General features: G+C 44.5%; 8 protein-coding genes across 26 annotated transcripts in view; 5 read left to right on the top strand and 3 right to left on the bottom strand.

Moving 5' to 3' along the window:
* Positions 1-1,050: 1,050 nt before the first annotated feature.
* Positions 1,051-5,223, top strand: AGO2 (Argonaute 2). The gene is made up of 8 exons (XM_089259802.1): positions 1,051-1,255; positions 1,331-1,372; positions 1,743-2,669; positions 2,734-3,443; positions 3,512-3,865; positions 3,929-4,588; positions 4,649-5,019; positions 5,099-5,223. The coding sequence occupies exons 1-8, from the start codon at positions 1,240-1,242 to the stop codon at positions 5,187-5,189; spliced, it is 3,171 nt and encodes a 1,056-aa protein (XP_089115928.1). The 5' UTR covers positions 1,051-1,239; the 3' UTR covers positions 5,190-5,223.
* Positions 5,224-5,433: 210 nt separating this feature from the next.
* LOC108651751 (T-cell immunomodulatory protein) lies at positions 5,434-7,420 on the bottom strand. Its single transcript, XM_018101633.3, has 2 exons — positions 7,163-7,420; positions 5,434-7,058 (listed from the first exon to the last, which is right to left on the bottom strand). The coding sequence occupies exons 1-2, from the start codon at positions 7,347-7,349 to the stop codon at positions 5,461-5,463; spliced, it is 1,785 nt and encodes a 594-aa protein (XP_017957122.1). The 5' UTR covers positions 7,350-7,420; the 3' UTR covers positions 5,434-5,460.
* On the top strand, positions 7,346-8,744 carry SCCRO (defective in cullin neddylation 1 domain containing SCCRO). The gene is made up of 2 exons (XM_018101635.3): positions 7,346-7,620; positions 7,846-8,744. Exons 1-2 carry the CDS (start codon positions 7,618-7,620, stop codon positions 8,686-8,688), a joined length of 846 nt encoding a protein of 281 aa, XP_017957124.1. The 5' UTR covers positions 7,346-7,617; the 3' UTR covers positions 8,689-8,744.
* Positions 8,745-8,943: 199 nt separating this feature from the next.
* On the top strand, positions 8,944-18,242 carry dop (microtubule-associated serine/threonine (MAST) protein kinase dop). 13 transcript variants are annotated; one of them, XM_089259790.1, is made up of 11 exons: positions 8,944-9,384; positions 10,641-11,581; positions 11,639-12,156; positions 12,218-12,771; positions 12,838-14,134; positions 14,200-14,596; positions 14,672-14,991; positions 15,057-16,217; positions 16,285-16,597; positions 16,658-17,644; positions 17,713-18,242. In XM_089259790.1, the coding sequence occupies exons 2-11, from the start codon at positions 10,825-10,827 to the stop codon at positions 17,880-17,882; spliced, it is 6,474 nt and encodes a 2,157-aa protein (XP_089115916.1). In that variant the 5' UTR covers positions 8,944-9,384; positions 10,641-10,824; the 3' UTR covers positions 17,883-18,242. The 13 variants fall into 13 exon arrangements, with proteins under 13 accessions (XP_089115916.1, XP_089115918.1, XP_089115917.1 ...); XM_089259792.1 differs by having other exon boundaries at positions 10,653-11,581; XM_089259791.1 differs by having other exon boundaries at positions 8,944-9,198.
* A 398-nt stretch (positions 18,243-18,640) lies between these two features.
* Positions 18,641-20,659, top strand: Ufsp2 (UFM1 specific peptidase 2). The gene is made up of 2 exons (XM_030387548.2): positions 18,641-18,772; positions 18,831-20,659. The coding sequence occupies exons 1-2, from the start codon at positions 18,734-18,736 to the stop codon at positions 20,631-20,633; spliced, it is 1,842 nt and encodes a 613-aa protein (XP_030243408.1). The 5' UTR covers positions 18,641-18,733; the 3' UTR covers positions 20,634-20,659.
* Positions 19,233-22,662, bottom strand: mrn (general transcription factor IIH subunit 4 marionette). The gene is made up of 2 exons (XM_030387550.2): positions 22,308-22,662; positions 19,233-22,249 (listed from the first exon to the last, which is right to left on the bottom strand). Exons 1-2 carry the CDS (start codon positions 22,586-22,588, stop codon positions 21,052-21,054), a joined length of 1,479 nt encoding a protein of 492 aa, XP_030243410.1. The 5' UTR covers positions 22,589-22,662; the 3' UTR covers positions 19,233-21,051.
* Positions 22,663-22,889: 227 nt separating this feature from the next.
* Positions 22,890-26,174, top strand: LOC115563884 (U3 small nucleolar RNA-associated protein 14 homolog A). Its single transcript, XM_030387549.2, has 2 exons — positions 22,890-23,407; positions 23,461-26,174. Exons 1-2 carry the CDS (start codon positions 23,012-23,014, stop codon positions 25,357-25,359), a joined length of 2,295 nt encoding a protein of 764 aa, XP_030243409.2. The 5' UTR covers positions 22,890-23,011; the 3' UTR covers positions 25,360-26,174.
* MYPT-75D (Myosin phosphatase targeting subunit 75D) overlaps positions 25,472-27,914 on the bottom strand; it is a 45,661-nt gene continuing 43,218 nt past the window's right edge. For 5 of the 7 annotated variants that reach the window (XM_089259810.1, XM_089259811.1, XM_089259808.1 and 2 more), the window contains one exon: positions 25,472-27,252. In XM_089259810.1, coding sequence (XP_089115936.1) covers positions 26,639-27,252 — 614 coding nt within the window. In that variant the 3' untranslated portion in view covers positions 25,472-26,638. The remainder of the gene's footprint in view (positions 27,253-27,914) is intronic. The other 2 variants (XR_016196727.1, XM_089259813.1) reach the window with 2 other exon arrangements.

Genomic DNA, 27,914 nt, shown 5'->3' on the forward strand with positions numbered 1-27,914 from the left:
ATAAGAAAAAGTAGTAGACGAAGATAATGAAAATATTGTTTGTTAAGTTTTAATTTAATTTAAGTGCATTACAACAACTACAACGACGACGACAACAATATGATTTACTTTGCAGCAAAGATTTTTGTTTGATTTATTATGATTTACAATTTGAATTTAAACATTTTATAGTGCAATTTTTTGGCATAACCTAAATATTTCTTGTTCGTAAACCAACAATCAATTATTAATTAATTATATACATTATAAATATTTGTATGAGTCATCTTTAGTTTTTAAAATTAGTTGAATTTAGCTCATGAATACGACGATAGGCAAAACAAATCAAAATGATGAAGGTTTACTTAGACGGAGATTTTGTCGTTTTATTGATTGCTTATTGGAGAAGATTTGTATCGTATATATTGTATAATTACTTTAGTTATTTTAATGTACATAAATTACATGAGGACGAAGTTGTGCAATTGTTAGTAAAATTTTTATATACAAAACAAAAACTAAAGAGAAAAACAAAAATCTGTAGAGAATTAACAATTTGAAACAAAAATTACACTTGTGCAATGGAAAAATTTGCTTCGAATGCGTTAAAACAAATTGAGAAATGCAAAATATATTTATACAAATATATGTATACACAAATGATATATGCATGTATATATTTATATATAATGTATACATATATAAATATGACCATACGTTATTTTTGGCTATAACATTTTTAGCGCATAAAAACAAAAAAAAAAAAAAAAAAAAAAAAAAATATAATAAAAAAAATTGTAAAACATTTAATTGGGCAAAGTAAAAGTGCAATTCCAAATAAAATTGATGCAACCATAACGACAACAAAAACTTGTGTAATTTTACTTTAATGGGTTCATAAAAATGGATGTGTCTACTCCACAGAGCAGACGAGAAAGGGAAAAGGAGAAAACAGAGTAAGTAATCTTTGCAAACAATGTTAGATAATTACAATTTCTGAGAAATAAATGTGATCTAAATTTCCCGCTATACTTTTAAATTAACGTATCGTAGGAATAAATCGATCGGCAACACTTCAGTAACAGTTCTAAGCTATCGATAAATTATGGAATGCAATACTTATTGGGTTTGCTACATTTACTGTGCTAGCAACATTTGAGCAGTGCTCGATAACGCATGTTGTAAGAAAGACAAGCGAAACTAAGTAAGAAAGCGGTGAAGAACAACAAAGGATAGCATCCTAACTGTTTAACATTAAATATGGGAAAGAAAAACAGTACGTACCGTCAATAATGCGATTATGTATTAATAGCATGTAAAAGTGTAATGTAATATGGTATTACATTTTCAGAATATAAAAAGGAAGAACCAGCTCCAGCGCAACAGCAACAAGGTAAGTTATTGAAAATTGTGAAATGCATTGCGTATTAGTGCATGTGTGTGTAACTTTTTTGCGGTATTTGTGCATTGTCTATTTGTGTTGTGCAATTGTATGTATCGATATACATTAGTATGTATGTATGTATATGCGACAAGTTGCGTATCACTTTATTTTATATGTACATATATGGGGGAATAACACGATTATATTTTTCTTTTGTTCACCTACCAGACCTGTTAATGGCTACATTGCTATCAGAAAATTTTATTCGCGTTATCTGAATGTGGCTTGACATTTTTATATTAGGGGGAATCACAAGACTTGAACAAGACGAACACGTCATCGGTAATTGAATTTCTTCAATAATTGTATTCAATTTTAGCTGCAGCTGATTCTGGACCTGGAGCGAGCACATCTCAGCTGCAAGCTGGTGATGCAACGGGGCCAGTGCCACAACGTTCCAATCAGCCGGCACAGGGTAGTGGGCAACAGCGTTCTGCTAGCGCTCAACCAACGCAACGTGGCCCAGGCGGCCAACAGGCTGGCTATCAGCAGCGTGGCTCTTCAGGCGGCCAACAGGGTGGCTATCAGCAGCGAGGTCCTTCAGGCGGCCAACAGGATGGCAATCAGCAGCGTGGCCCTTCAGGCGGCCAACAGGGTGGCAATCAGCAGCGTGGCTCTTCAGGCGGCCAACAGGCTGGCTATCAGCAGCGTGGCTCTTCAGGCGGCCAACAGGGTGGCTATCAGCAGCGTGGCCCTTCAGGCGGCCAACAGGCTGGCTATCAGCAGCGTGGCCCTTCAGGCGACCAACAGGCTGGCTATCAGCAGCGTGGCCCTTCAGGCGGCCAACAGGCTGGCTATCAGCAGCGTGGCCCTTCAGGCGACCAACAGGCTGGCTATCAGCAGCGTGGCTCTTCAGGCGGCCAACAGGGTGGCTATCAGCAGCGTGGCCCTTCAGGCGGCCAACAGGCTGGCTATCAGCAGCGTGGCTCTTCAGGCGGCCAACAGGGTGGCTATCAGCAGCGTGGCTCTTCAGGTGGCCCGCAAGGCCCGCCTCTGCCTCAAACAGGCAACATAAAACGGGGCACTTTGGGTCGTGCTGGCTTTGTGGACATCAACTATTTGGAAGTGGACATCTCGAAGATGCCACGCATTGCCTATCACTATGATGTCTCTATTGTACCGGAACGACCAAAGAAATTCTATCGCAACGCCTTCGAAGAGTTCCGCACAAAGCATTTGAATGGCGCTATTGCCGCCTTTGATGGACGCAAGTCGTGCTACACCGTGGACAAGCTGCAAAATACAACTGGTGAAGTGCAGGCAAGCGAAAACTATAGGTTTTATCTGATCCATTTATTTGACTAACCAACCTGTTGCTGTACAGGTTGTAGATCGTCATGGACGCACCCTACGCTATACATTGACCATTAAGGAGACGGATAATTCGGAGGTGGAGCTCAGCTCACTCCGCAGCTATATGAATGATAAGATTTATGACAAGCCGATGCGTGCACTGCAGTGTCTGGAGGTGGTGCTTGCCGCGCCATGCCATTCGACTTCCATACGTGCGGGTCGCTCATTCTTCAAGAACTCTAACAACGGCGAGCGTTACGAGCTTGGAGACGGCTATGAGGCTTTGGTAGGACTGTATCAGAGCTTTGTGTTGGGCGATAGGCCATTTGTGAATGTCGATGTCTCACACAAATCATTTCCAATCGCTATGAATATGATTGAGTACCTGGAGCGCTTTGTACTTAGGTCGAAAATAAATGCACAATCGATGCTGGGTAACACTTATCAGTTAATACAATTCATAAAGGGCATTAATATCGTGTACGAGGCACCGGCCAGCTTTGCGACTGCACCACGCATCTACAAAGTGAACGGACTGTCACCACAGCCAGCCAACGAGCAAAAATTCCAACTGGACGACAAAACGATGACCGTCATTGAATACTTTCGTTCACGCAATTACAATTTGAAATATCCCAAGCTGCATTGTCTACACGTGGGCCCACCAGCAAAGAACATCTACTTGCCCATTGAACTGTGCCGCATCGAGGAAGGACAGGCCCTAAATGTGAGTAATATAATGAAAACACACCTAGACACCCATCGAAATATAGTTATCGTCTATTGGCAACGCAGCGCAAGGATGGCGCAAATCAGGTTTCAGAAATGATACGCTTTGCAGCCACATCAACCGACGAGCGCAAGAGAAAAATCATGGATCTATTGAAATACTTTCATCACAATACTGATCCAACTATCAGTCGATTTGGTATACGCATCAGTTCTGATTTTATTACGGTGAATAGTCGCCTGTTGACTGCGCCGCAGCTGGAGTACAGGAATAGTAAATTCGCATTCCCATCAAATGGAGCATGGCGCATGGATAATTGTCAATTTTTAAAGCCAACGCCAAAGGCTCATAAGTGGGCCATACTCCACTGCGAGGGAGCACGTCTGCTCTATAACAAAGTTTGTGAATTTGAGAAAATGGTGAGGGTAGTCTCGGAGTAATGCCTGCAGCATTTAGAATGATAATCATATGTATTTCTGTAGGTTATTAATCAATGTCGTGATGTGAATGTTAGCTTGGAGCCCAGAGCAGAAATTCGTACTTTCAAAGACGAACGCAACCTGGATGATCATTTCAAGGAGCTGAAACTCAATCGATTTGATTTAGTCTTTGTTATCATACCATCACGGGGAGCCACCTATGAAGTCATTAAGCAAAAAGCCGAGCTGCAATATGGCATCTTGACGCAGTGCATCAAGCACAATAATGTGGACCGTCGCCTCAATGCACAGTTGGTTGGAAACATTCTGTTGAAGGTCAATTCCAAGCTGAACGGCATCAATCACAAGCTCAAGGATGATCCATGTACACAGCTCACGAATGTCATGTATTTGGGTGCTGATGTCACTCATCCTTCACCGGATCAACGCGATATACCCAGTGTGGTGGGTGTGGCCGCATCACACGACGTTTACGGCGGCTCATTCAACATGCAATATAGATTGCAATGCGGGGCCGGCGGCAGAGCAGCCGAGGAAATATTAGACATGGAGTCCATTGTAACGGAACACTTGCGTGTGTACAAAGAGCATCAGAAGCGCTATCCAGAGCACATAATATATTATCGTGACGGCGTCAGCGATGGCCAATTCATGAAGATCAAGAACTTGGAACTGAAAGGCATTTACTCGGCCTGCGCCAAGGTTAAGCTCCTATTGGTTTAAAATTGTCGACAAAGTTAAAGCTATTCTCTTGGTTTTCAGTTGGGCATTAAGCCAAAGATGTGCTGCATTATTGTCGTGAAGCGTCATCATACTCGATTCTTCCCAAAGGGGCAGCCGCATCCAAGAAATAAATTCAACAACGTTGAGCCCGGCACTGTAGTCGACCGCACCATTGTTCACCCGAACGAGATGCAATTCTTCATGGTCAGCCATCAGTCCATTCAGGGCACTGCGAAGCCCACACGCTACAACGTAATTGAGAACACGGGCAACCTAGATATTAATCTATTGCAGCAATTGACCTACAATTTGTGCCACATGTTTCCACGTTGCAATCGCTCCGTCTCATACCCAGCTCCAGCCTATTTGGCTCACTTGGCTGCTGCACGAGGACGCGTCTACATCTATGGGTTAGCACCACAATCGATTTTCGACATGTTCATATTACTAATTGTTTTGTTTTAAATTTATGTTTATATTTAATAACAGATCTCGTCTATACCGCACGCCAGAGGAGGAATATAAGCGCCGTCTGATTGTGCCCGATTTTCTTAAAACTAATCCCATGTATTTCGTCTGAAAAGAAAATCTATCATATAAAATAACTCCCAAAATCTGCATTATATTCATTAAATTTTTTTTATCACATTTTTTAAACTATATAAATTATATGAATAATCAGCTTCAAATAGAACCAACTGTCTATGCGTAGCTTGTTTTGTTATAATTAAAACCACTTTGGTTTGTGAAGTTATGTTAACAAATAAGAGATTATATATAAAATAATAAAGCGGATGCAATTGGCTCTATCGGAACTGCTAATATTGTTTTTTTTTTTTTTGCTTTGCTTTTTACATCGCATCAAAATGGAATCTATGTGACTCTTGCAAGCGCTCCTGCCTGTCCTCGCGCTTCTCCTTAACATACAGAACCAATATGATGAGCACAATCACGAGACAAGTGCCGCCTAATGCGACAACACTCATCAGGATCAGTTTGCTGGGCGTTACAAAGAGCAGCGCCTTCCAGTGCTGCGGCTGATCGAGCGGCTTGGGCACTACTATGATCTGAGAGTTGGGTATGAGCTGGGTCCAGCTATGCCACTTGCCATAGAGACCTACGACCAGCTGATCCACAAAATTTGGCGTGCGGCCGAGGCCGAAGCACGTGTAGGGCAGTTGGAGCGCGAAGTAGGATGATTGGGGCAGTTGGACACTGCTGCCACTTTGCTGATCGCCATCCTGCGTGGTTGTGTTGTACGTGATGATCGGACCAGGTAGATTGCTGCCATACGTGCGCTTCTTTCGGCCCAACGGCGTGCGCAATGTGGGATTTAGGACATTCACCAAGCCAGTCAACACAATCACCTTCACAAAGTTGGCGTCGTAGTCGAGGGTGTTGCGGAACGCAAGTGGACGATAATTGCCATTCTGCTGCTTCTCCATGAGTATCACATCCAGCACACCATCCTGGTAGAAGTCATAGAACGCACCAGCAACTGTATTGTTGCCCATGGGCGCCAACGCTGTCCAGTGCACTTCGAAGGTGCGCTTGAATTTCTTGCTGCACGTCTTGCAGGCGACATTCTCCAGGAGAAACGTTTGCATCACAGGCTTTGCCACACTCAACGGTTGCAAGGTGACAAGCAAATCTGGATAGCCATCAAGATTAAAGTCACCACTGCGGGCAGTGATGGTCTTCAAATACACATCATTCGGGTCTGGCGGCACAAATCCCCAGGTTACGCCATGCGGATCCTTAAAGTTCACATGGACATCGTAGAACATGTGTCCATCGTGCACAAATATTGTCGAATTTTTGCAATTCTCCTGCACGCAAAAGGGTACGACAATATTTTGCACGCCACGTAGCTCGAAGTCCATGAAAACTGCTTGGCCCACAACGTAGTCGTTAGAGCCCACCAGCTCGTAGGTGATGGAATTCTGATAGCTAAAGTTTTCTTGACCATCCTTCTCATTGATCCCATACCAAATCTCGTAAGAGGTCTTCGTTTGTAGAAACAGATCAGCTAGATAATCGCCATTCAAATCCAAATATGCATTCGCGTTGGGGATGATCAAAGTTTGAGCTGTGCCCCCAGTGGGCATGGCCTGATGCACGACCTTCGGTGGCTCCCGTTTGTTATTAAAGATCCAGAAACTTCGCGTATCATTCGGATCTAATCCATACAGATCAATGATCATGTCGTGATTGAAATCTAGAGCCATTGCCTCGCCCTTTGTTTGAATAATGGGCTCTTTTGAACAATTCAACATTGTGGTATTACCCCAACTGATATAGACGTCATAGATATTCTTGCTTCTCTCCACATTCACCATTACGTCCATCAAGGCATCGCCATCAAAGTCTCCAGGTGTTACGCTTACAATCCTTTTGTCATTAAAGTTGCAGAAAGGACCCAGGCGTAATAGTGGTTCCGTGTCAGCTCCTGTTGAGCATAATAATTATCATACATTCGTTAAGTTCAAGAAGAATTTACTAATCACATTTGTAGTACTTTCATCACTCCCAAATTGTGTATCATATACGCACCATATAATATTTGTAGAATTTTTCTGTCATCTTGAATGACGAATATGTCAGTAAGTTCATCGGAATTAAAGTCACCAAAAGCTGCCACAACACCTTCCTTAACATTCCCAAACACAATATTTGTGATATCACTGGCGTGGATTACGGCTGCATAGAGCAGCACCAGGACCAGACATTGGGAATGCATTTGGTTGATTTCCCCTAATTTTACACTAAGGATTTGCGTCTGCTTTTTTGTTTTTTTCTTATTATCTTTTGTTGTTGGTCTCTGAAAATCAATACTGAGTCAGATGTAAATTATCGATAGACATTAAAGTGCTGCCACTTGCGGAGCTGCCGGATCTTGACGAATAAATCGATAAATAAGGCATCTCTGGGTTTCGACGTTCGGAACAGCAACGCAGAGAAAACTTTGCTAATAACTAGTAAATAATAACAAATACAATATATAAATCATGGTAAGTACAAAGCACAATGCATATCTGTAAATTAAGTAACATTATTTGTGCATTTGAGTGCAGACGAATGTTTGTTTTTATTAGCTGCTGCTTCTTCCAGCAGAGAAGCGCCAGCGCACGCACAAATTGTTGTAGTTGGTGTATTTATGCAATTCGCATTTACATCAAATCTGTGTGAATGTATTGGTGGTTGGCTAACAATATTCATATTGTTTATTTTTGCAGAACAAGCTAAAGTCAAGCCAGCATCGTGACAAGGTGAAGAAATTTATCTCACTAACACAGACAGGCGAACAGACAGCCATTTTCTGCCTTCAACAGAATGATTGGAAAATGGATTTGGCCAGCGATAACTATTTTCAGAATCCTGAATACTATTATCGTGAGCTCGATCGCAAGCGTATCGAGCAGCTATTTATGCGCTATCGCGACCCAACCGATGCCCAGAAGATCAGCTCATCGGGTGTCATAAAATTTCTTGAGGATCTGGAATTGAGTCCTGACTCCAAACTTGTGCTCATCATCGCCTGGAAATTCCACGCAGAGGTGCAGTGCGAATTCTCGCGGGATGAGTTCATTAATGGCATGTGTGACCTAGGCATAGACAGCATAGAGAAGCTTAAGTCAAAATTGCCATTGCTGGAACAGGAATTGAATGATGCTGGAAAATTCAAAGATTTTTATCATTTCACTTTCAATTATGCGAAGGATCCGGGCCAAAAGGGGATTGATCTGGATATGGCTATTGCGTATTGGTGTATTGTACTCAGCGATCGTTTTAAATTCTTGGGCATCTGGTGCAAGTTCCTCGAAGAGAAACACAAACGTGCAATTTCAAGGGACACTTGGAATTTGCTGCTGGATTTCGCCACCAACATCGATGATCGGATGAGCAATTATGACGCGGAGGGCGCTTGGCCCGTGCTTATTGACGATTTTGTCGAATGGTGTCAGGAGAATAACCACCTTGCCACAGATCAGACGCAGCCCACACAGCAATCGACGTCCCAGAAGAACATATCAAGCGCTTACCAGACTTCGCATAGTACAAATATGAATTATGGCTAACGATTGTTGCTTTATATATACATATATTCTCATTAATTATAATTTTTTTGCTTTTTATTCGGATTATTTTAAATAATGAAGATAATAAGCAATGCGAGTTAATTTACAATACCACTTCGATAAAAGGAAAGTAAATAAAATTAGTAAATGTAACCAGAAAATATTTACCTTTGAAGCTCCGTTTAAGGCCGATACAATATTTAAGACATATCGATATACATCTTATCGATTTAATCTTCTGGTCTATCATCCCCAACTTTGTATGGCTAGTGTGACCGTAACGTACAAAAGGCAATTGAGATTATAACAACGATTTTTCGTCGCTCTGGTCGCTTATTAGAGAATCTGAAACTATTTTATAGTATATCATTGCATTGCGTGCGCTGCACGTAAGTGTGCGAATCCGCTTTACTTGCAGCGTATATCATGTAATGTGCAAAATTATACAAAGTGCATGTAACGCGTGTAACAATCAATTGTTGCCCCACACTCCCTGTGGTTTGTACGAGTGTGAGTGTGAACAAGAGTGCGTGTCTGTGCGTTCGTTTGCTTGTGTGCGTAAAAGGCAGCCAGTGGGCGGCCCATAAGGAGTCTACACCTATTATCACTCACACACACACAGCCAACAATAAGGATGTATTTGCCTTGGCTCTGGCACTGAGCTAGGTGTGGAACACTCGCCGCTGAATGACAAATGTATGTGTCATTATTATTGTTGTTGTTGCTGCTGTTGTGTTTCCATTGTGCGTCGAAATCCTTTAAATAGAACCCCCATCGAGAGCTGCCCTTGGCGGTTTAAGCAACCACTTGACAAATAATAAAACAAATTAAATTATCATGCGAATAAAATACAAATAGATATACAGTGGAACCTATACAAATACACACACACGACACACGTATGCAAATGCAGAGGCAGACTTGTATATATATGTATGTGTGTGTAAATAAGTGGCACTAAACATATAAAAATAAATAAAAAACAAACCTCAACACTTAACTGATAACCGCAGAGCCAGCCGTCGACGTCGTGACTACGACAACTAGCGACGCACGATCGGCGCTACACGCTCTGTCTGTATGCATATATTGTACATATGCCCAACTTGAGGTCCCCTACATCAAGGCCTAGCAGTCAACCCCACCCCATTGTAATTTCAACGGTAAACGTCGCGCTTTCGATTTTAGGAACGATATTCATACAAATATGTACATACATCAATTTAATTTGTAAGCCGACTTTTATCACAGCACAGTGTATACTCGTAAAGAAGAACCTTCACAAACAAGTAGACTGTAGATAATAAACCAGCAATTTGCGTATATATATATATATATGTATATACGATTTTGATAGTAAACACACTGTATTATTTTTTTATTGCAATCTTAATCAAATAATAATACGAGTCTGTTTTTATTACATACATATACACATACATACATATCATTAAGTTTTAATACTATTTTTTCATTCAATTTGAGCCTTAATTTATATATATATGTATATAGTCGCTAAAGTCGGTTTATGTCTTTTTTTTTTGTGATAAACTAAAGAATTGAATAAATAATTTGCAACACGATTTCTTGCCTTGCACTTGTAAATTTTTTAATTCAATAAAGATAAAAATAGCAACATCTACGAAAAGTTTGTTAGCATACTGTATAGATACATACATACATATATATTTGTGATCACTTTTTTAGCAGGTGAACTATTTTATATGTACCATATACAAATACGTATATGTACATGTATATGTATTTATTTATAATGAAATTTTCATTGACGTGTGTGAAAATGAAAATTCAACAACATTTATTTCGATATTTTTGCTTGCCTGCGCGTGTGTGTGTATATGTTTGAGTATATGTGTTTATTGTAGCAATTGCCAGTGTCTGGGGCAGCGTTGTCAGCTCCATGCTAATTATTGTTTTTTGGTTATTTACAGCAGCCACAGAAGTAGCAGCCGCAGCAGCAGCAGCAGCAGCAGCACTAGTTGTATCAGCGGCAGCAGCAACAGCAGCCGCCATGTCAAACCACAGCTAGAGCAATTTTAGCAACAACAGCAGCCACATCAACAACAGCAACATGCAAGTCGTATAAGTGCGTTGAGCTAGCCACGCGTTAACATCATGAGCCGCCAGGAGAGCTTGGCTTCCAAGACGTCGTCGATGTCAACAGGAGCGGCAACAACAACAACAACATCAGCAGCAACATCAACAGCCTCATCAACGTCGACAGCAACAACAACTGCAGCAACAACAACAACAGCTACAGCGAATACAGCATGCATCAAAATATCAACATCAACACCGCAGAAACGAGATGAATCCACGCAGGAGCAACAGCAAGAGTTCATTGATCGCAGCTTGGCCAGTGAGATTGGTGCAAACGATGCCAGCGCGATATGCGACTTGTCCATCAACAGCAGCTGCAGTGACGCCAGTCCCGTGGCCAAGCGGCAGTTAAGCTCTGCCAATATATCGCGTATACGTCCGCAGTCCAGTTACTCGGCGCGTGTGCTGATCTTCGAGGACTCTGATCACGATGCAGCCGCTACGGCTGCGGCGAGTGTGAATGCTTTGGCGCACGCTCATTCAGTCAGCACCGCCGATGCCAGCAGCGGCGTTGAGCTGTTGCCTGCGTCGCCGGCCAAGCTGGGTGCCAATTGCAACGACAGCACCACCAATAGTCACAGCAACAACAACAGCAACAGCAACAGCAATAGCAATAATGGATCCTCGCTGATACGCAATCTCAATTTAACCAAGAGCTCGTCGGGCGGCCTCTCGGGCAGCTCTAGCTCGCTGCACTCGCGCGGTTATACGGCGCTGCTGCGCAAGATCTCCTATCAGCAGCATACGAATTCCCTTCGGGCTGCCAGCAGCGGTAAGAGTTGTCTCCTCCCTGCCTTGGTTCATTAATATTATAATTAGGGTTTTGTAGAAGCGTCCAATTTGCTGCGTATGCGTCATTCCTCGCTGGGCAAATCCGCGCCGTGCCTGACGGGCAATTACTTTCGCCATGAACTCAGTTGCGGTGGTCCCGGTGTTGGAGCAGTGTCCGCAGCCGCAGGAGGCGCGGGGGGTATGAATTCAACAGCTCCTGGTCTAAATATCTCACGCTCTGGCAGTGGCATTGCCCTGTCCAAGCACCATCATTTGCATGGCGTGGTCATGCGCGGCTCCTCTTCTGGCGCTGGCAGCAGTGGATCGAGCGGTGTGGCTCATCATCGCTTGAGTCTGGTCACCAATGCTGCTGCCATGGCTGGTAGCTCACGTGCCCATTCACCTTATTCGGCTAGCCCGGCGGATAGTCCGCGCCTCAATTCGCCCATGCCGTTCGCATTTGCACCCATCAAACGCATCGCCTCTTGTCGCGGTGTTGCCGATGGCAGACGTTGGTCGGTGGCATCGTTGCCGTCCTCCGGGTACGGCACCACACCAGGCAGCTCTAATTTATCGGTAAATATCCGAGTCCATGTTATTAATTATATATCACCATGCCATTGATTTTCCTATGTAGTCGCAATGCTCCAGTCAGGAGGCGTTAAATCATTTGCCGCACAATCTGCCGCCTGGTCACGAGGATGCAGCCGCACTGGCAGCTGGTGCCTGCTGTGCGGAACACTTGAAGCAGCATTGCCCTAAGCATTGTGCATTGTTGCTCGCTGCTCATAAGCCACAACAGCAGCAACAGCCGCAGCATGCACCAAAACTTGCACAGCTGCAGCCACAGCCATTGAAACCACCGATCGCATGTATTAACTGTTGCGCCGATTTGAGCGTTGCCTGCAGCGGTAATGCTAACGCCAATGCGAACGCCGCTAATGCAGCTAATGCATCGACGGCGTCTATGCCGAGCGGCCGCATGTCGCCATGTTTTCGGCCACGCTCGCGTTCGCTGTCCAGTCCATCCCGTTCGCCCATTGTGGACAATGAGATAGCTGTGATGAATACGCTGTATAAGGAACGCTTTCCCAAGGCCACACAGCAAATGGAGGAGCGCCTGAAGCACTTCATCAATGAGAACAAAAGCCTTGCGTGCAATAGTTTTCGTGACTCTCAGCCCATTGTGCGGTAAGTTTTCATTTGATCTAACGAGTTAATAAATGTCAGTATTATTATTTGTTCACATTATTTTAGCTTTGTACACCATCAAGTGCTGGAAATGGCTCGGGATTGTCTGCACAAATCGGAGGCTAAGCTGATCACGTCACAGTACTTCTATGAGCTGAGCGAAAATCTGGAGCGTCTGTTGCTGGAGACCAAGGAGAAGTCCCCAGAAGCGGCTGCCGAATTGAGTGGCGTTATCAAAAAGTTGCTGTTGATCATATCGCGGCCAGCGCGTTTGCTGGAATGTCTCGAATTCGATCCGCAAGAGTTTTACGAGCTGCTCGAGGCAGCCGAGGGCCATGCGAAGGCCATGCCTGTCATTAAGGCGGATATACCGCAGTACATTATCCACAAGCTCGGCCTCAATCGTGATCCCATCGCGGAGCTGCAGCAAGAACTTCGCGAAACGCAGCAAATGTGCTCGGAGCAGGTGACGGCTGGCGGAGACAAGCTGCTGGATACGCAGCCAGCTGCCGGTGGACTGCTGCTCAACTCCCCCTTGACCTGTGCGGCCAAGCAGCTGAGCAATCTCACATTGGATGGCGCAACATTGGAGACAGGTAATTCGGGTGGCAGTGGCACATGTACGCCACAACCGAAATTACCGCAACAGCCGCCACAGACACCGGTGGGCTGTGATAACCAACCGACGCCCAGTTTTGCATTGTCCATTAGCCAGCTGAACACACCAGCAGCTACTGCAGAGGCAAATGCTGCACAACAGCATCAGCAGCAGCAGCAGCAGCAGCAACAACAACAACAACAGCAGCAGCAACAACAACAGCAACCGCTGCCTCATGAAAACGACTTCGAAATTGCCAAGCTGATCTCAAATGGTGCCTATGGTGCCGTCTACCTGGTTAAGCACAAGACAACACGCCAGCGCTTCGCAATGAAGAAGATCAACAAGAACAATCTCATATTGCGCAATCAGGTGGAGCAGGTGTTCGCCGAGCGTGACATACTGTCGTTTGCCGACAATCCTTTTGTGGTTAGCATGTACTGCTCCTTTGAGACCAAGAAGCATCTCTGCTTGGTCATGGAGTACGTGGAGGGCGGGGACTGTGGCACGTTGCTCAAGAACATTGGCCCGCTGCCCGCTGACATGGCGCGTTTTTATTTCGCCGAAACAGTATTAGCCGTGGAGTATCTGCATAGCTATGGCATTGTCCATCGAGATCTCAAGCCGGACAACTTATTAATCACGGCCCTTGGCCACATTAAGCTCACCGATTTCGGACTCTCCAAAATGGGTCTTATGTCGCTGGCCACCAATCTGTATGAAGGCTACATTGATTCAGAGACTCGACAATTTTCCGATAAGCAGGTATATACAGATTTATAAATACATATATATTGCCAGATTTCTAAAGCTATTTGCCGCCTCTGCAGGTCTATGGCACACCAGAGTATATAGCACCCGAGGTAATTTTGCGACAGGGCTATGGCAAGCCCGTCGACTGGTGGTCCATGGGCATCATATTGTATGAGTTTCTCATTGGCTGTGTGCCATTCTTTGGCGAGACCGCCGAGGAGCTGTTCGCGCACACCGTCAACGATGACATCGAGTGGCCGGACAGCGAGGATTGGCCCGTGCAGGCGGAGGCAAAGGATATAATATCACAGTTGCTGCAGCAGAATCCACGGGATCGCTTGGGCAGTCAGATTGGTGCTCTGGAAGTGAAGGAGCATGTTTATTTCCAGGGCATGGATTGGAACTCATTGCTCCGCCAAAAGGCAGAGTTTGTGCCACAGCTATCGCACGAGGATGATACCAGCTACTTTGATAGTGAGTTAACTGCCTCTGAATTCCACACCCTTGCTTCTTTCATAGTATACTAATTGCTTGTCCTCACTTCACTAGCACGCATGGATCGCTACAATCACGATTTGGCCGGCGACGATACCGATGACACCGACGATACGCCAGTGTTTGGTAGCTTCAATTCCTATACGCCACAGTATCGTAAGCAGCATTACAGCTGGTCTCGCAATGCGACTGCATCGACAACGGACAGCTCTAAAACAACGCCAACAACGTTGCCGTCGCGTGCACAGGAAAATGCGACGGCAACAGCGACTATGGCAGGCACTGGAGCAATGCCCAAACAGATGCCCTCAGCTGCAAGCCAGGAGGGCGTGGTCAATAAGTTCTTGAACACGCCGCAGTTGCGTAAGCTGGATGTGAGTAGCTAAACGAATATTTGCTTTTCGTTCCATTGATATATACATCTCCATCTCATTTGCAGCTCTCATCCAGTTGTCTGAAGGTACCCTCCACGCCGGATAGCGAGTTTTTGCCGGAACTGTTGCATAACGTCACCATTGGCAATGATGCTGAGCTGCGCATGCTCAAGCATTATTTACAGCAGCCAACGCCGGCGGCTGTGCGTCTCAATCAGCGGCACAGCATGCCACCGAATACAACGACCATCATTAGCACTCCGGCCACACCGCCGCCATCGACCCTGTCGTCCACAGCGACGCCGCAGCCAACCAGCGTGGGTGGCATTTCTCGCAGTACGCCGGAGAGTTCGCAAACGGATAGCGATGATTTTTCACCGCAAATCAATCGCAAACGTAAGGGAGTTTGTGCGCGTGATATATTGCCAAGATTCTCCATCTCCATTGAGGATGAGACCATCAGCGCGGGCAGCTCCTCCACGGAGAACATGAATCTTCGCGAGCAATCGCCACTGGCGCTACAACACCAGCCCAAGTCTATGGATAGCAGCAGTGGACCCAATTCGTATGGGGTCAAGCATCATCGTTCACGTTCGATTGTGAAATCCGCTTCGGCTTTGGGGCTGTCGCTAATGTCCTCGTTGGACAACACGCAATTGGCAGCTCAGCTGTGTGGAATTCAGTCACCAGGCAGCGCTGGTGGTGGCGGTAATGGCTCGAGCACCGCTAGCTCAAGGGACACATCGCCTTGTCGCGAGCTGTCGCCGCTGGTGACGAATCTCAAGCCGCCCATCATAATACGACGTGGACCACGTGGCTTTGGCTTCACTGTCCACACTATACGCGTCTATTATGGCGATACCGATTTCTATACCATGCACCATTTGGTCATGGCCGTGGACGAGGGCAGTCCCGCTTTTGAGGCAGGACTACGACCCGCCGATCTCATCACGCATGTCAACGGCGAGCCCATCCAGGGCCTATTCCACACGCAGGTGCTGCAGCTATTGCTGAGTGGCGGTGAGCATGTGACACTGCGTGCCACGCCTCTGGAGCACACAAGCATACAGAGCGGTGGTCGCAAGCGTGACCTCATGCAGAGCAAGCTGGCCAAGAAGGGCGTCAACCGCCAGAAGAAGCAGACGAAGCGCGAGCACGACAAGAAACGTAAGACGTCGCTGTTCCGGCGCATAAGCAGCAAGCGAGCAAATGCCGAAATGCAACAGGTGAGTGAAATGTAGGCAGAGAGACTATCAGATTATTGATTTCTCATGTTATTCATTCTCTTCTTAGTACTCGGCGGGCACCAGCTCACCCACCACACCATCTGCGCGCAATCTGTCGCCGTTAGACTCATCGTATCACAGTAGCTGCTGTCAGTCGGCGGCTAACTCATCATCGCAGTCCACTTCGCCCTCATCATCGTCCCCCAACACGCCCACCGGTTCGAGTGGTGGCAATGGCAACGGAGCCAAGTCTATTGCTGCCCTACCCGTAACAGCTTTGAGTGTTCAGCTGCCCTTGCCGCCGGCCAGTCCAGTTGTGTTGCTGCCGCATGTGGGGGCCGTTGTGGGAAACAGCGCCACTTCTGTGGGCAATGTGCCTGGTTAGTCCTTATCTAATGCAGCTATCATCAACTCATATTAATCATCGATTTCCTATTTAGTTTCACCCACTGGCGTTGTACCGCAGCTGTATCAGCGCCCTTCTACTCTGCATGGTCTTAAGCACAAGCTACATGCTGCATCGAGCGGCGCTGCTGTGTCAACTGCCAGTGGCTCCTCTGGCAGCGGCCTAAAGACTCTACACACCTCGAGCAGCAATGCGTTGCCCAATCGCCGCAAGTCTGTGGGTCACATACCGCTGTCGCCTTTAGCGCGTACACCGTCTCCGTCGCCTTTGCCGTCGTCGCCCACTCGCTCGCCATCGCCGTTGGCCTTTCCTCTGGTGGGTCATCAGCCTGGCGCATCCAATACCACGCAGTCATATAGTCCAGGCAGCACACTGCCCACGCTGCAGGCGGCCGTGAGTGCTACCACCAAGAAGGCTGGCTTTGCACGCACTAAATCCGCTGAGCCCAGTTCGCCGTTGCTGCGACGCGCTTTGTCACCGGATCGACTGCATCCACGCAGCGCGGAGACGAAAATTTCGCCACTTTGCTGCTCACCGCCCATAAAACAGCAAACGCAACACCATCAGCATCAGCGCGTCGTGGCGGCCACATGGCGACCGGCTGGAGGCGCAGGTGTTGCACCTGGAGCACAGCAGCCGCAGCAGCAGCAGCCGCCACAACAACAACAGCAACCTCAACAACTACAACAGTTGAGCTGTATTAGCAGCACTGAGGAATCTCAAAGGCAAACGAGCTCAGCAGCATTACCAATAGCATCAGCTGGTGGCACAGCCACAGCTTCAGTTGATAATCAAGCAACGAACAATGTAGCCATAGGTAGCAACAGCTGTGAGCTCTTGCCACGCATTGCAGAAGAGAAGGATTCGCCCACTAGCACACAAGACAGTAGCAGTGCATCGGAGATATTTTTGCCGGCCATTGAGGAGCATGGGGAGAGCGAGACATCGTCGCCGTCGCAGACACTAGAAAAGCCATTATCAAAAACCGATCATCCGGACAAGGCCAGAAAAGCTGAACTGGGTAAGTTTATCCTATGGGGAAGATATACTTTATGTATCACTGATTTCATTTCTAATTTACAACCTTAGGCAAAATAAGTACATCTAAGAAATCTTCGATTACAACGACTAGGCCATTAAGCGCCAGTGATTTCCGCAAGGAGTCAGCAACAGCAATAACATCATCAATAGCAGGCAAGGGATCTGCAGCTTCGCCAACAACAACGGACGCAACTTTGGCTGCCAAGCAAAAGAAGTAGCGTCAAAGAACTGGATGTTTTTGTTTTAACTTTAATATTTAGCTTACCTAAATGTTCAGCTTAAAATATTAACAAAACTAATCGAACGAAACTTAGGAGGAGTGAGCAATAGCCAGCGGCAAATTGAATTGATAAATGTATTCATGGGATTGTGTATTGTGTTGGCAAGCTCGAATGCCGATTTTGTGCAGCAACGTATTTAAATTAGAAAAAAAAGAAGAAAAAAAATTAGAAAATTGTGAAAAACATAGTAGTGTGTAGTATCTCGTAACTTACAAAATTATTAATACAAACTGTAAATTAGTAAACATAAAACATGCAAAATATTCCAATTAAATGGCGAATGTACTAGGAATGTAATGGCGGCAACATGCAATTATCAATATTGTATTTGTATATAAATGTATAACATTGATAGAATTAAAGTCTTGTAAGGAAAAAGGAAAAGCCCGAGAAAACGGCTCGAGCTGGTAACGGCTTACTAAAAAGTAATGATAAAATGCGTAAATAACAAAAAAATCGCTTGCATGGTTCAAATTACTCAAACGTTTTTTGCAAATCTATAATCTTTGCCGATATCAATATATATATGTATATATATATATATATATATATTGCATTAAATAAATGTTATTTGTGTGTGTATTCAAATGCTTCAAAACAAATATTTGAATGTCTTAAGCTCAGCGCCATTAATGCATATATATTGCGCAGTACGGTCACACTGCTGTCGATTAAATGGTCTATGTGCAGTTTACAGTCGATAACACGTCTACGTCTATCGATGACACACTTGCCAGCTGTGCAGTTTGTACGTAAATACTATAAATTCACGCCTAGTTTTCTGAAAAATGCTTCCCAAATTGAGAATATCTGCTTTTCTTCTCAAGGTAAGCTATTTATATGTATGCTGATGATCTCTGTGTGATTTGTTAATGTATTTTGAAGCGACTGGAGCGCGTTAAGCTGCAGTGCAGTGGTTGTTTATACGGCGTATTTTATGGAGAGAGCACTTTGCTGCTATTGAGCTTTAACGTTGAGTCAAGTGTGGGTCAACTGAACTATGAACAAATACAGCACAAATTCCCAGCCGAACTGGATTTATGTGGTTTGGTCAAATTTGGCGACTGCACTGATACAGAAGCTCACCTTAACGAGATCATCTCATCGGTGGACATAACGGATAATCCGATCCTGCTTCAATGTCAACTGGGCACACTTGTGGGACTGCGTGCATCCTTTTTTATACATGGTAAACTGGAGAATGTGCCGTTTGAAGTCGTGGAGGCCGCGCAGCTGTACAATGACTTTTGTTTTACACGATTGAAGTGTGGATTCTTCTTGCACACATTGCCCACTCCGGAGGCTATAGCCAAGGAGATGCATGCGCTCCGGAAGCGTGTGGCCGATGGCAATTTGGTCTTTAACGTGGCACATACCAAGATCTACGTGAGCAGCAACAGTGGCATACAGCATCAGAGCTTCAACTGCGATTCGCTCATTGAGCAGTTAATCGCTGAGATTCCCACTCCGACAGAAGCTGCTAGCGGCGACAAGAAAAAGAAAGCTGCTGCCGCACCCGATTTGGCCAAGTATTATGGCGCTGTTGGCTGTGCTTACGATGTGATCAATATTGATGTGCTGCGCTCGCGCACACGCGATTTTGGAGCTGGGGATTCCCTGCCATATCCAGCATTGAGTGTGTGCATCACAAATGAGGATACCGTTAAGCAAGAGGTGCCCTTGGAACTGGAAGCAATGGCCATACTCTGCAAGAAGACAAAACTGCTACGCTTGTACGATGTGCTTATAGAGAGTATTTGCCGGTCATTGCGCCTCTTTGAGCAATGCCTCATAGAGCGACTTACCGAGCAGGAAACAACGTCGGAGGTTAAGCTGCTGTCGCCACGAACCTATCATTTTTATCCACAGGAATTTGGGCATTTTTTGAGCTGTGCCTATCTGGAGCAACTGGGCGATGATGAGCCTAGTGTGCAGGAGAAACGCAAGCGACTCCATCGCCAGTTCGCATTGCCTGCCACGCGACCGTACTTCAGACGGGCTAACCAGTGTCGCTTCCAAGACGAAATAGATGCTGTTGATTCAGCGACCTGGACGCCGTTGCTTAATACACACCTGGGTGTACGGCCCAGTGGTGTGACTGATGGCAAAGAATACCTGGTTAACGGGAACTATCATTACTATCACTATTTGCAACAGCAGGTGCAGGACAAGGGCTGGGGCTGTGCCTATCGTTCGTTGCAAACGATTTGCTCCTGGTTCCTGCTACAGGGCTACACTGAACGTCCGATACCCACTCACCTGGAGATACAGGAATACTTGCACAAAATTAACGACAAGCCGGCCTCTTTTGTGGGCTCGTCACAGTGGATTGGTTCCACAGAGCTGAGCATGTGCTTGCAGGGATTCTTAAATGTGGATTCGAAGATATTGCACGTGGCGTCTGGTGCCGAGCTCTCGACAATCGCCTCAGAGCTGGCCATGCATTTCCAAACGCAGGGCACGCCGGTTATGATCGGGGGCGGAGTGCTTGCACACACAATAATCGGCGTGGATTACTGTGTGCAGACGGGTCAGGCGAAGTTCTTGATACTCGATCCCCATTATACTGGACCCGATGATCTGGCCACCATACAGATTAAGGGCTGGTGTGGGTGGAAGGGCTTGGACTTTTGGGATAAGAAGAGCTACTATAATCTCTGTATGCCGCAGCGTCCGATTTTATATTAAACGTTCCAACTTTGCATTTAAAGAATTCATATCTCCCAAGCTTTAATGTTTCGTAATGTTGAATGATTGTTTTGTAATTTATTATTATTATTATCATTATTATTATTATTATTATATATACATATACATACATATACATATATATTATTTATTATAAACTGGTTTAGTCGATATTGAGTTAAATTTCCAGCTAAATTCAGGCTTGCCCAATCAAACCTGCTGCTTAAATATGTATATGTTTATATGTGTATATAGATTTTGATAGAGGTATTCCATTTAATTATTGAATGTGTCCGCAGCTGTCCTGAATAACATTTTGAATTTGGCTTGTTATAAAGGGCAACTGCTTTCAAGCGCGCTCTTAGCATATTTGTAAAATTAAATGATTTGCTTAAATACGAAGTAGAATGGTTTGGCGTTAGCCGGCGCTCTTTGAGTACTTTTTCCAATAGCGCTTGACATCGTCGTGTCCATTCTTTTGCACGACCATGGTCCGGGTCCGCTCGTTTTGCCAGACCAGCACATTCAGGGATTGGGCGTAGTCGCGCAGCGTTACGAAGTCATTCTGAGAGAGGAACTGATTGTAGACAACGCCCTCGGTGTAGGTGAAACGATTGCGTTCCATTTCCCACAGTTTGATTTGGTCCACGACCGTGGGTGGCAGGCAGGATTTTGATTGAATTGCAGACTCAACCAATTTCATGTTGGGATGTGCATACTGCTCCAAATAGCTGACTATTTGCTCGGCCGTAATGCCACCTCGCAGCGCTTGACGCACAGAGTCTCGGGTGAGCACGCCCACCACGAGATTGGGAAACCGATAGAGAAGTTCGGTGAAAAGGCCCAGCACAGCAACCTGCAACTGAGAGTCTGTGTAGGCATATACGCGATAGTTGGTCTCCACCACAATGTAGCCTCGCTCCTGCATGCGCTCTTCATCCGCCGAAATGGAGGCTTCTGCCGCTTCCTTGTTTGTTACATTTAACGCTAGTCGCGTGGGATAAAAGCGATGCTCCTTGCGTTTCCTTTGAAATACCAGGCCGAACTCCCGCAGGTGCTGGAGAAACATCAGCATCTGCTTGTTCATGCCCTCAGAGCTGTAGTCGCGACCCAGCGTAGAGAAGCTCAATTGAAAGAGCATAGACAGGCAATCGGCCAAGACCAGGCCACGTTCATGGCACGTATCTAGATACTGCAGCATAAAATGCCAGACCTGGGCTCGTGTGTCCAGCAGCAGGAACTGAAATCCTTGACGTGTGATGGTAATGCCTTCCCGCTCATCGCGCTTCATAAGATTAGCATGGAGTAGAATACGTACGGCATCTGGACTGATGGCCTCAGCTTCGATGTTATTTCGATTGCCCGTACCCACCATGTAATGCAGCACACAACGCCACCGAGACATGGCATACGAGTCAAGGAATGCAACATCTCGTGGCTTGGCGTCCCTTTCGAGTGAATTGGTGATTGCCCAGGGCTTTCCTCCACCTAACAACACTTGGCGCACGCTCTTCTTAAATGTGGGTGTTAGTTCCCAGGCAGGTAGTCCACCGGGTATGGCTGTCACACGCCATACAGATAAGGCAGACAAGCAGTTAGTTGAATCCAGTTGCTCCCTGCAAGGGAGGGCAAATCATGATTTGGTTGTAAGCAACGATTGTGTTCCTTACTTACTTGGCCACACGTTGGGCGCCCCATGAGCTGACAACAGCCTGTGGTACGGGTTGGTCTACGAACAGCATACGAATGACAAATTGTCTTGCGACTTCGGGCAGCTCGCGGTAGACAGCTAGGCAAATGGGTGGATAAGTGTAGAGTTTCTCCAATGTTTCAGGTGTCTGGCGGGTGCGCAGATATTCCTGAAAGTTCTTGCATTCCAGGTTCTCGGGGCTCTGCACGAGCAGTGGAGTTGCAGCACTGGTGCTTGCATGACGGCCGGATTTTGTATCGGCCATGGAACGATGAGCCCGTATTTGTTTAACAATTTCGCGTCTGTGTGTAAGTCGTTATCGTGCCGGTAATCGATTTCTTGCATTTTACCTTTGATAACAATATTGGGAGTTATCGAGTTAGTGATTGCTATCGCTATTAATATGTAAGATATTCTGATATGAGATTAAAAATTGAATATTCCAAAAAATCTCTATGCTGCATGCAGCATGGAATCATTAAATCTAAACTATTGCAGTTATATAATAATATAATATAAATTTTACTGTTTACTCGACTAGCATATTTTGAATAGAACGATATCGATAGTTTTCCATTGTGAATACGAATTCTTGATGACAAACAGCTGTTTCTGCCACCGCGTGTTTCGTAAAACAGCTCAGTTTAAATAAAATTGTTAAACTATCATTTTGCCTTCCTTATCCAATATGAGTGACGATGAAGAACAGTATGATCCAATTGCACATAAAAAGCTTCTGCAGTCCATTAGTAACCTGGGCAATGTGCAACATATCCGCAAATCTACACGCGACGAGCGCCAGCCGGAACAGAATGAGTTTCAGTTGTTCAAGAGTGCCAAAGCAACAGAGCACGCACCTAAGGCCGTGGGTGTGAACGATTTGGTTCAAATCTTGCGCACTTCCAAGCACATTGAAACAGGCAAGAAGCTGAAAAATGTGCACAACACCAAAAAGGTCCTTCAGAAGCCACTGGAGAAGCCGGTTGCTGATCGCATCAAGCGAACAATTGGCTACGAAGGTGTTAAGAAGAAACTTGCACGCTGGGATGCTGTCGTAGCTAAACAGCGCTCTGCCGAAACTCAGGTGAGTGATGATAGCGATATTGTAAAAAACTAAAGACAGCCGATTTCTTGCAGATATTTCCCATACCATCGGAAACGGTTTACGTAAATACAGCGGCCCATGCAAACGCCATTAAGACGAGCATTAAATCCGAGCTAGGCAAAGAACTTCAAGCGAGCATTAAGAAGCTGAATGACTTACGCAAGGCACAGATCGGGGACAATACTGATGAGCAGGAATTGGCACAACTGGAGGAGAAGTTGTTGGCCCAGAAAGCAACTCGTGATGAGCTACACGCACGGCGTCGCGAGCTGGCGTATTTAAGAATGCGCGAGTCTCAGAAGTCGGCTAAAGCTCGCATGCAAAATAAGATAAAATCCAAGAAATATCATAAGCTGCTGAAGCGTCAAAAAGTATTAGAGCAAGTAAAGCAATTCGAGATACTGAAAAAGACCAATCCGCAAGCTGCCCTGGAGAAACTAAATGCCTTGGAGAAGAGTCGGTTGCTGGAACGCGCGAGTTTACGACACAAAAACACGGGCACTTGGGCCAAGAACCTGCAGATGCGCGCTAAATACGATAAGGAGGTGCGCAAAGATCTTGCCGAACAGTTGGCTGTAAGTCGCCAGTTGACTGAAAAAAAAGTGGATACGGATAGCGAGGATGAACAACAGACAACGGACAAAATAGAAACAAGTGCCGAAGGGTCTTTCGATCCATTCAATCCATGGATGACAGTGAAACCAACTGAAAATGATGAGTCCAAAGCTAAGGAAGACGATGTCAGCTGGCGCAAGTATTGGACAGAGCGTAATGAAAATGAAAAACGGCTTGCTGAACACAGTGCTCAAGTGGAAGAGGTCAAGCGTAAGAAGCGGCAGCAGACTACGCAGGCCATAAAAGAGTTACCAAAAAAGAAAAAGCCCCGGATTATTATGGAAAATGGTTGGCAGGTTGAGGAAGTTGAGGAACCTGATAAAGCCACAGCTAAATCTAAAACATTAGATGAAATTTTCGATGCGCAACAGGATAATTTACACAATCAGATAAACCATAAGTTAGATAAACTAAAAAAGCAAGCAGCATTACTGAAAGGGGTGACAAAAAAATCGAAGAAGCCGAAGATAAAACATGATGCACTGAAAAACTTAAAAGATTTAACATTCAAGAAGACTAAGCAACGTGTGGAAATCGATGAGCCACTCAATCAGGATGAAGTGGCATCTAAACAAGCGTTAACAGCTATAGAAGCTGTTAACGACTTACAAAAATCGAAAGAAGAAAAGAAATCAACACCTGAAGTGGCAGATATTGATCCCGACAAGATAGTCTCCGTAACCTGGAAACAAAAATTGCGCCTCACGAATGGGATGAACGATGCTTTGGCTGACGACGATGCAGCCGAATTCGATGAAGTCGATCCTAAGGCAGAACGCCAAATGCTTATAAGCGAGGCCTTTGAGGATGATGATATTGTAGCTGATTTCAATAAGGATAAGCAAGACGACTCGGAAGTGAAGAACAATGAACTGCAGTTGGCGATGCCAGGCTGGGGCTGTTGGGGAGGCGCTGGCATATCGCAAAAGGCATTGGAAAGACGCAACAAGCGACTGCTTCTCAAGTTGGCAGAGCCCGAGAAGCGTCGCGATGACAACAAGGACAATGTCTATATAAATGAGGCGAGCAACAAACAAGCACGCGGCCATCGCGTCTCCAGTATACCATTTCCATTCAAATCTCTGGCCGATTATGAGGCCAGCATTCGTACGCCCATTGGACGCGATTTTGTGCCTGAAACAGCTTTCCGTATGCTCACACGTCCAGCGGTCATCACACGCAAGGGTCAAGTTATTGAGCCCATGGATGAGAGCGAGCTGGTCAAGCCCGATCGTCGTCTGCGTCATGTGGTGGACAAGAGGATTAGACGCCAGGAAGAGCAGGCACAGAAGGCGAGGCTTCTTTTAGAAGACTAATTAAATGTAAAACATATTATAAATCTAGAATAATAAATGGGAGGTGTTGTAGGTGTTGTATAATAAACACCTAAATATAAAAAAGACAAATCATTTATATATTGATATTTCATTTGATTTTTTTTTTTTTCAAATGTTTATTTTACAAAATTTTGCCTTGGACTAAATCAAAGAAAGTCTCATTGCTGAATTGCGCGTTGTTTGCTTGTTTAACTGGAATTTCGTATACATACATACATACATCAATATATTACATATGTATATATGTTAAAAACTGTGTAAATTATTTGTTTAAATAATACAATTTGACAGTAAACTAAAATTCAAATCACGCAGCGCAAAGAAAGTTTTCCAAATACCTAATTTAGTTCAAACAATTTATATTATAAAAACAAATTTAGTTCATCTTTTATTATTATTATAATTGGAAGTTCAATTTTTTTGACATTTAGATGTATAATGTACACACATTTATATAATATATGAAATGTTTAACTGTTTATTATTAAATTGCTTGTTGGCAATTTGTCTATTGCTTTTTATTATAATTATTATTTTTGATTTCCATTTCATGTAGCTACAATTGCGCTAATAGCATATGTTTTATTATTATCTTTATTTATATATTTATATGTATATTGGTTTCTTTTTTTATACTTTTGCATAATACTTTGCCTTGCCATACATTTATCCTTTTTTATATAGTTTTTAAGCAAAAGTTAAAGAACTAGAAAAAACAGAAGTTCTTAACATTAAAAACTACTTAACATCAAGTTTTGGGTTTACTTTCAATTTCGGTTCAATTTCATTTGTTTTCTTCTCTTTTTTGCGCTGTATTTATTTTCTGAACCTAAATCGTGTATATATATACATATATATACTCTACATATACCGTATATTTGCTGGATTAGGAAAATGCCACGACTTTGAGTCGTTTTCTTGTTTTAGTCAAATATGGAGCTCATAGAATTGAGCACCCTGCTTCCATTTACAATTTTAATGTTTTGAACTGTTTTTTTTTTTTGTTTTGTTTTCTTTTGTTTTTCTTTTTCTACTAAAATGCTAATAAAAGACACTTTTTGCCAGGCATTTCAAAATTGCTAATTTGTTTGTTTGATTCTTCTCTCGTTTCCCGCCCCCCATTTACACACACACACATACTTGCATACATACAAAAAATCACACATTCTTTCTCTAAACTATTACAGTTTGTTGGTAAGCTTAACCGGCTGGCAATTCATTGTAATAATACCCTGTTATCCGCTGCTGCATTGGCCGTCTACATTAGCACACAGCATTTGCGACTGGAGCTCGTGCTGTCGCTGACCACGTCGCCAGTGTTGCCACAGAACTTGTTAACCGAATTGGCGTTGCCAGATGTGGACACTGGCGCAGCTGACTCAAAGTCCAATAAGCTGGGACTCATTGCGCCCAATCCCAGTGGCTGCGTAGCGATCGGACCGGCGGCCATGTTGTTGTTGTTGTTGTTGGCGCTGCTTGTGTTGTTATTGTTGTTGTTGTGATTAACCGTAGTGGCGGCTCCTAAAACAGAACCATTAGTTGTTGTTGTTATTGATGTAGCAGTGCTTGCATTAGCAGCACTAGCGCCAGCACTTGTGGATGAAAGCTCGAAATTATTAAGCACATTGGCGGTGCGCGACAGCGAACGTTGCTTTTTCAAATTTGACAAAGTAACGGCACCCGCATCCATAGCAACATATTGCTGAGATGCATGCTGCTGGCAATGTTGCTGTTGCTGCTGCTGATGTTGCTGAAGCAGCAGCGCATGTTGCTGCAACTGCTGTTGTTGATGTTGCTGCAGATGTTGCTGCGAATGTTGCTGCGGATGTTGCTGGCTACGCTGTTCTTGCTGATGATGCGTGCTGTTTGTGTCTACATGAGTTTGGGTTGTGTTGTGGGTGGTTTTGGTGGGTTGGTTGGTTTATTTGTTGATGATGATGCAGGCAGGCAGACGACACAAAACGAGCGCAACGAGTCGAACACAAAAACAAAAAAAACATAAAATCACAAGCAAATGTTATTTAACTTTTCTTAAATTTCTTTTGTATATAAAGCTAATGTTTTTAGATCGAATTGTGTATACCCTGTAACTGTTATAGAGGGTAGTAGTTCAAGCTGTGTAATGTGCTGACTATGAAAGTACAATAAATACGATTTTACTTGCAAGCATTACCACTACGCCAATGCCCCGTATAATGTATATATATTGATATATGTGTTTCCAAAGGACTAAAGAAAATAATTTTGAGTTTTTATGAGGCAATACCAATACACTAATACCCTGTAAAACTAAATGATATATTTAGTTAGTCTTCTACAATATATACATTTGCTAGAGCATGCCGTAGTCGTGTTAGCCTAACTGTTAGCTTCATTTTTGCCTGGGCTTGCGTTTAAGTAGAGTCGTTAAACAAACATTAGACAGCGACATTTGACACAGGGGAGAAGCATTTAAGCGGCGTTGCTTGATTGGAGCAAGATGTGACTGTGTGAGTGTGCAGGTGTTGTACATGTATGTGTTCTCTTTATATATG

Source organism: Drosophila navojoa, chromosome 4 (genome assembly GCF_054131105.1).
Source record: "Drosophila navojoa isolate 15081-1374.11 chromosome 4, UAZ_NAV_1.0, whole genome shotgun sequence".
NCBI lineage: Eukaryota > Metazoa > Arthropoda > Insecta > Diptera > Drosophilidae > Drosophila > Drosophila navojoa.

Excerpts from the sequence above, each read along its gene's own strand:
- AGO2 (XM_089259802.1), top strand. Across the intron at positions 3,444-3,511 it reads AGGAAGGACAGGCCCTAAAT|CGCAAGGATGGCGCAAATCA; the intron begins GTGAGTAATATA and ends TTGGCAACGCAG. Across the intron at positions 4,589-4,648 it reads TTTACTCGGCCTGCGCCAAG|TTGGGCATTAAGCCAAAGAT; the intron begins GTTAAGCTCCTA and ends CTTGGTTTTCAG.
- LOC108651751 (XM_018101633.3), bottom strand. The coding sequence starts at position 7,349 with ATGCATTCCCAATGTCTGGTCCTGGTGCTGCTCTATGCAGCCGTAATC. Across the intron at positions 7,059-7,162 it reads AATTCTACAAATATTATATG|GAGCTGACACGGAACCACTA; the intron begins GTGCGTATATGA and ends TATGCTCAACAG.
- dop (XM_089259790.1), top strand. The coding sequence starts at position 10,825 with ATGAGCCGCCAGGAGAGCTTGGCTTCCAAGACGTCGTCGATGTCAACA. Across the intron at positions 14,135-14,199 it reads GACAATTTTCCGATAAGCAG|GTCTATGGCACACCAGAGTA; the intron begins GTATATACAGAT and ends CCGCCTCTGCAG. Across the intron at positions 16,598-16,657 it reads TTCTGTGGGCAATGTGCCTG|TTTCACCCACTGGCGTTGTA; the intron begins GTTAGTCCTTAT and ends TTTCCTATTTAG.
- Ufsp2 (XM_030387548.2), top strand. The coding sequence starts at position 18,734 with ATGCTTCCCAAATTGAGAATATCTGCTTTTCTTCTCAAG. Across the intron at positions 18,773-18,830 it reads TATCTGCTTTTCTTCTCAAG|CGACTGGAGCGCGTTAAGCT; the intron begins GTAAGCTATTTA and ends TGTATTTTGAAG.
- mrn (XM_030387550.2), bottom strand. The coding sequence starts at position 22,588 with ATGGCCGATACAAAATCCGGCCGTCATGCAAGCACCAGTGCTGCAACT. Across the intron at positions 22,250-22,307 it reads GGCGCCCAACGTGTGGCCAA|GGAGCAACTGGATTCAACTA; the intron begins GTAAGTAAGGAA and ends CCTCCCTTGCAG.
- LOC115563884 (XM_030387549.2), top strand. The coding sequence starts at position 23,012 with ATGAGTGACGATGAAGAACAGTATGATCCAATTGCACATAAAAAGCTT. Across the intron at positions 23,408-23,460 it reads AGCGCTCTGCCGAAACTCAG|ATATTTCCCATACCATCGGA; the intron begins GTGAGTGATGAT and ends GATTTCTTGCAG.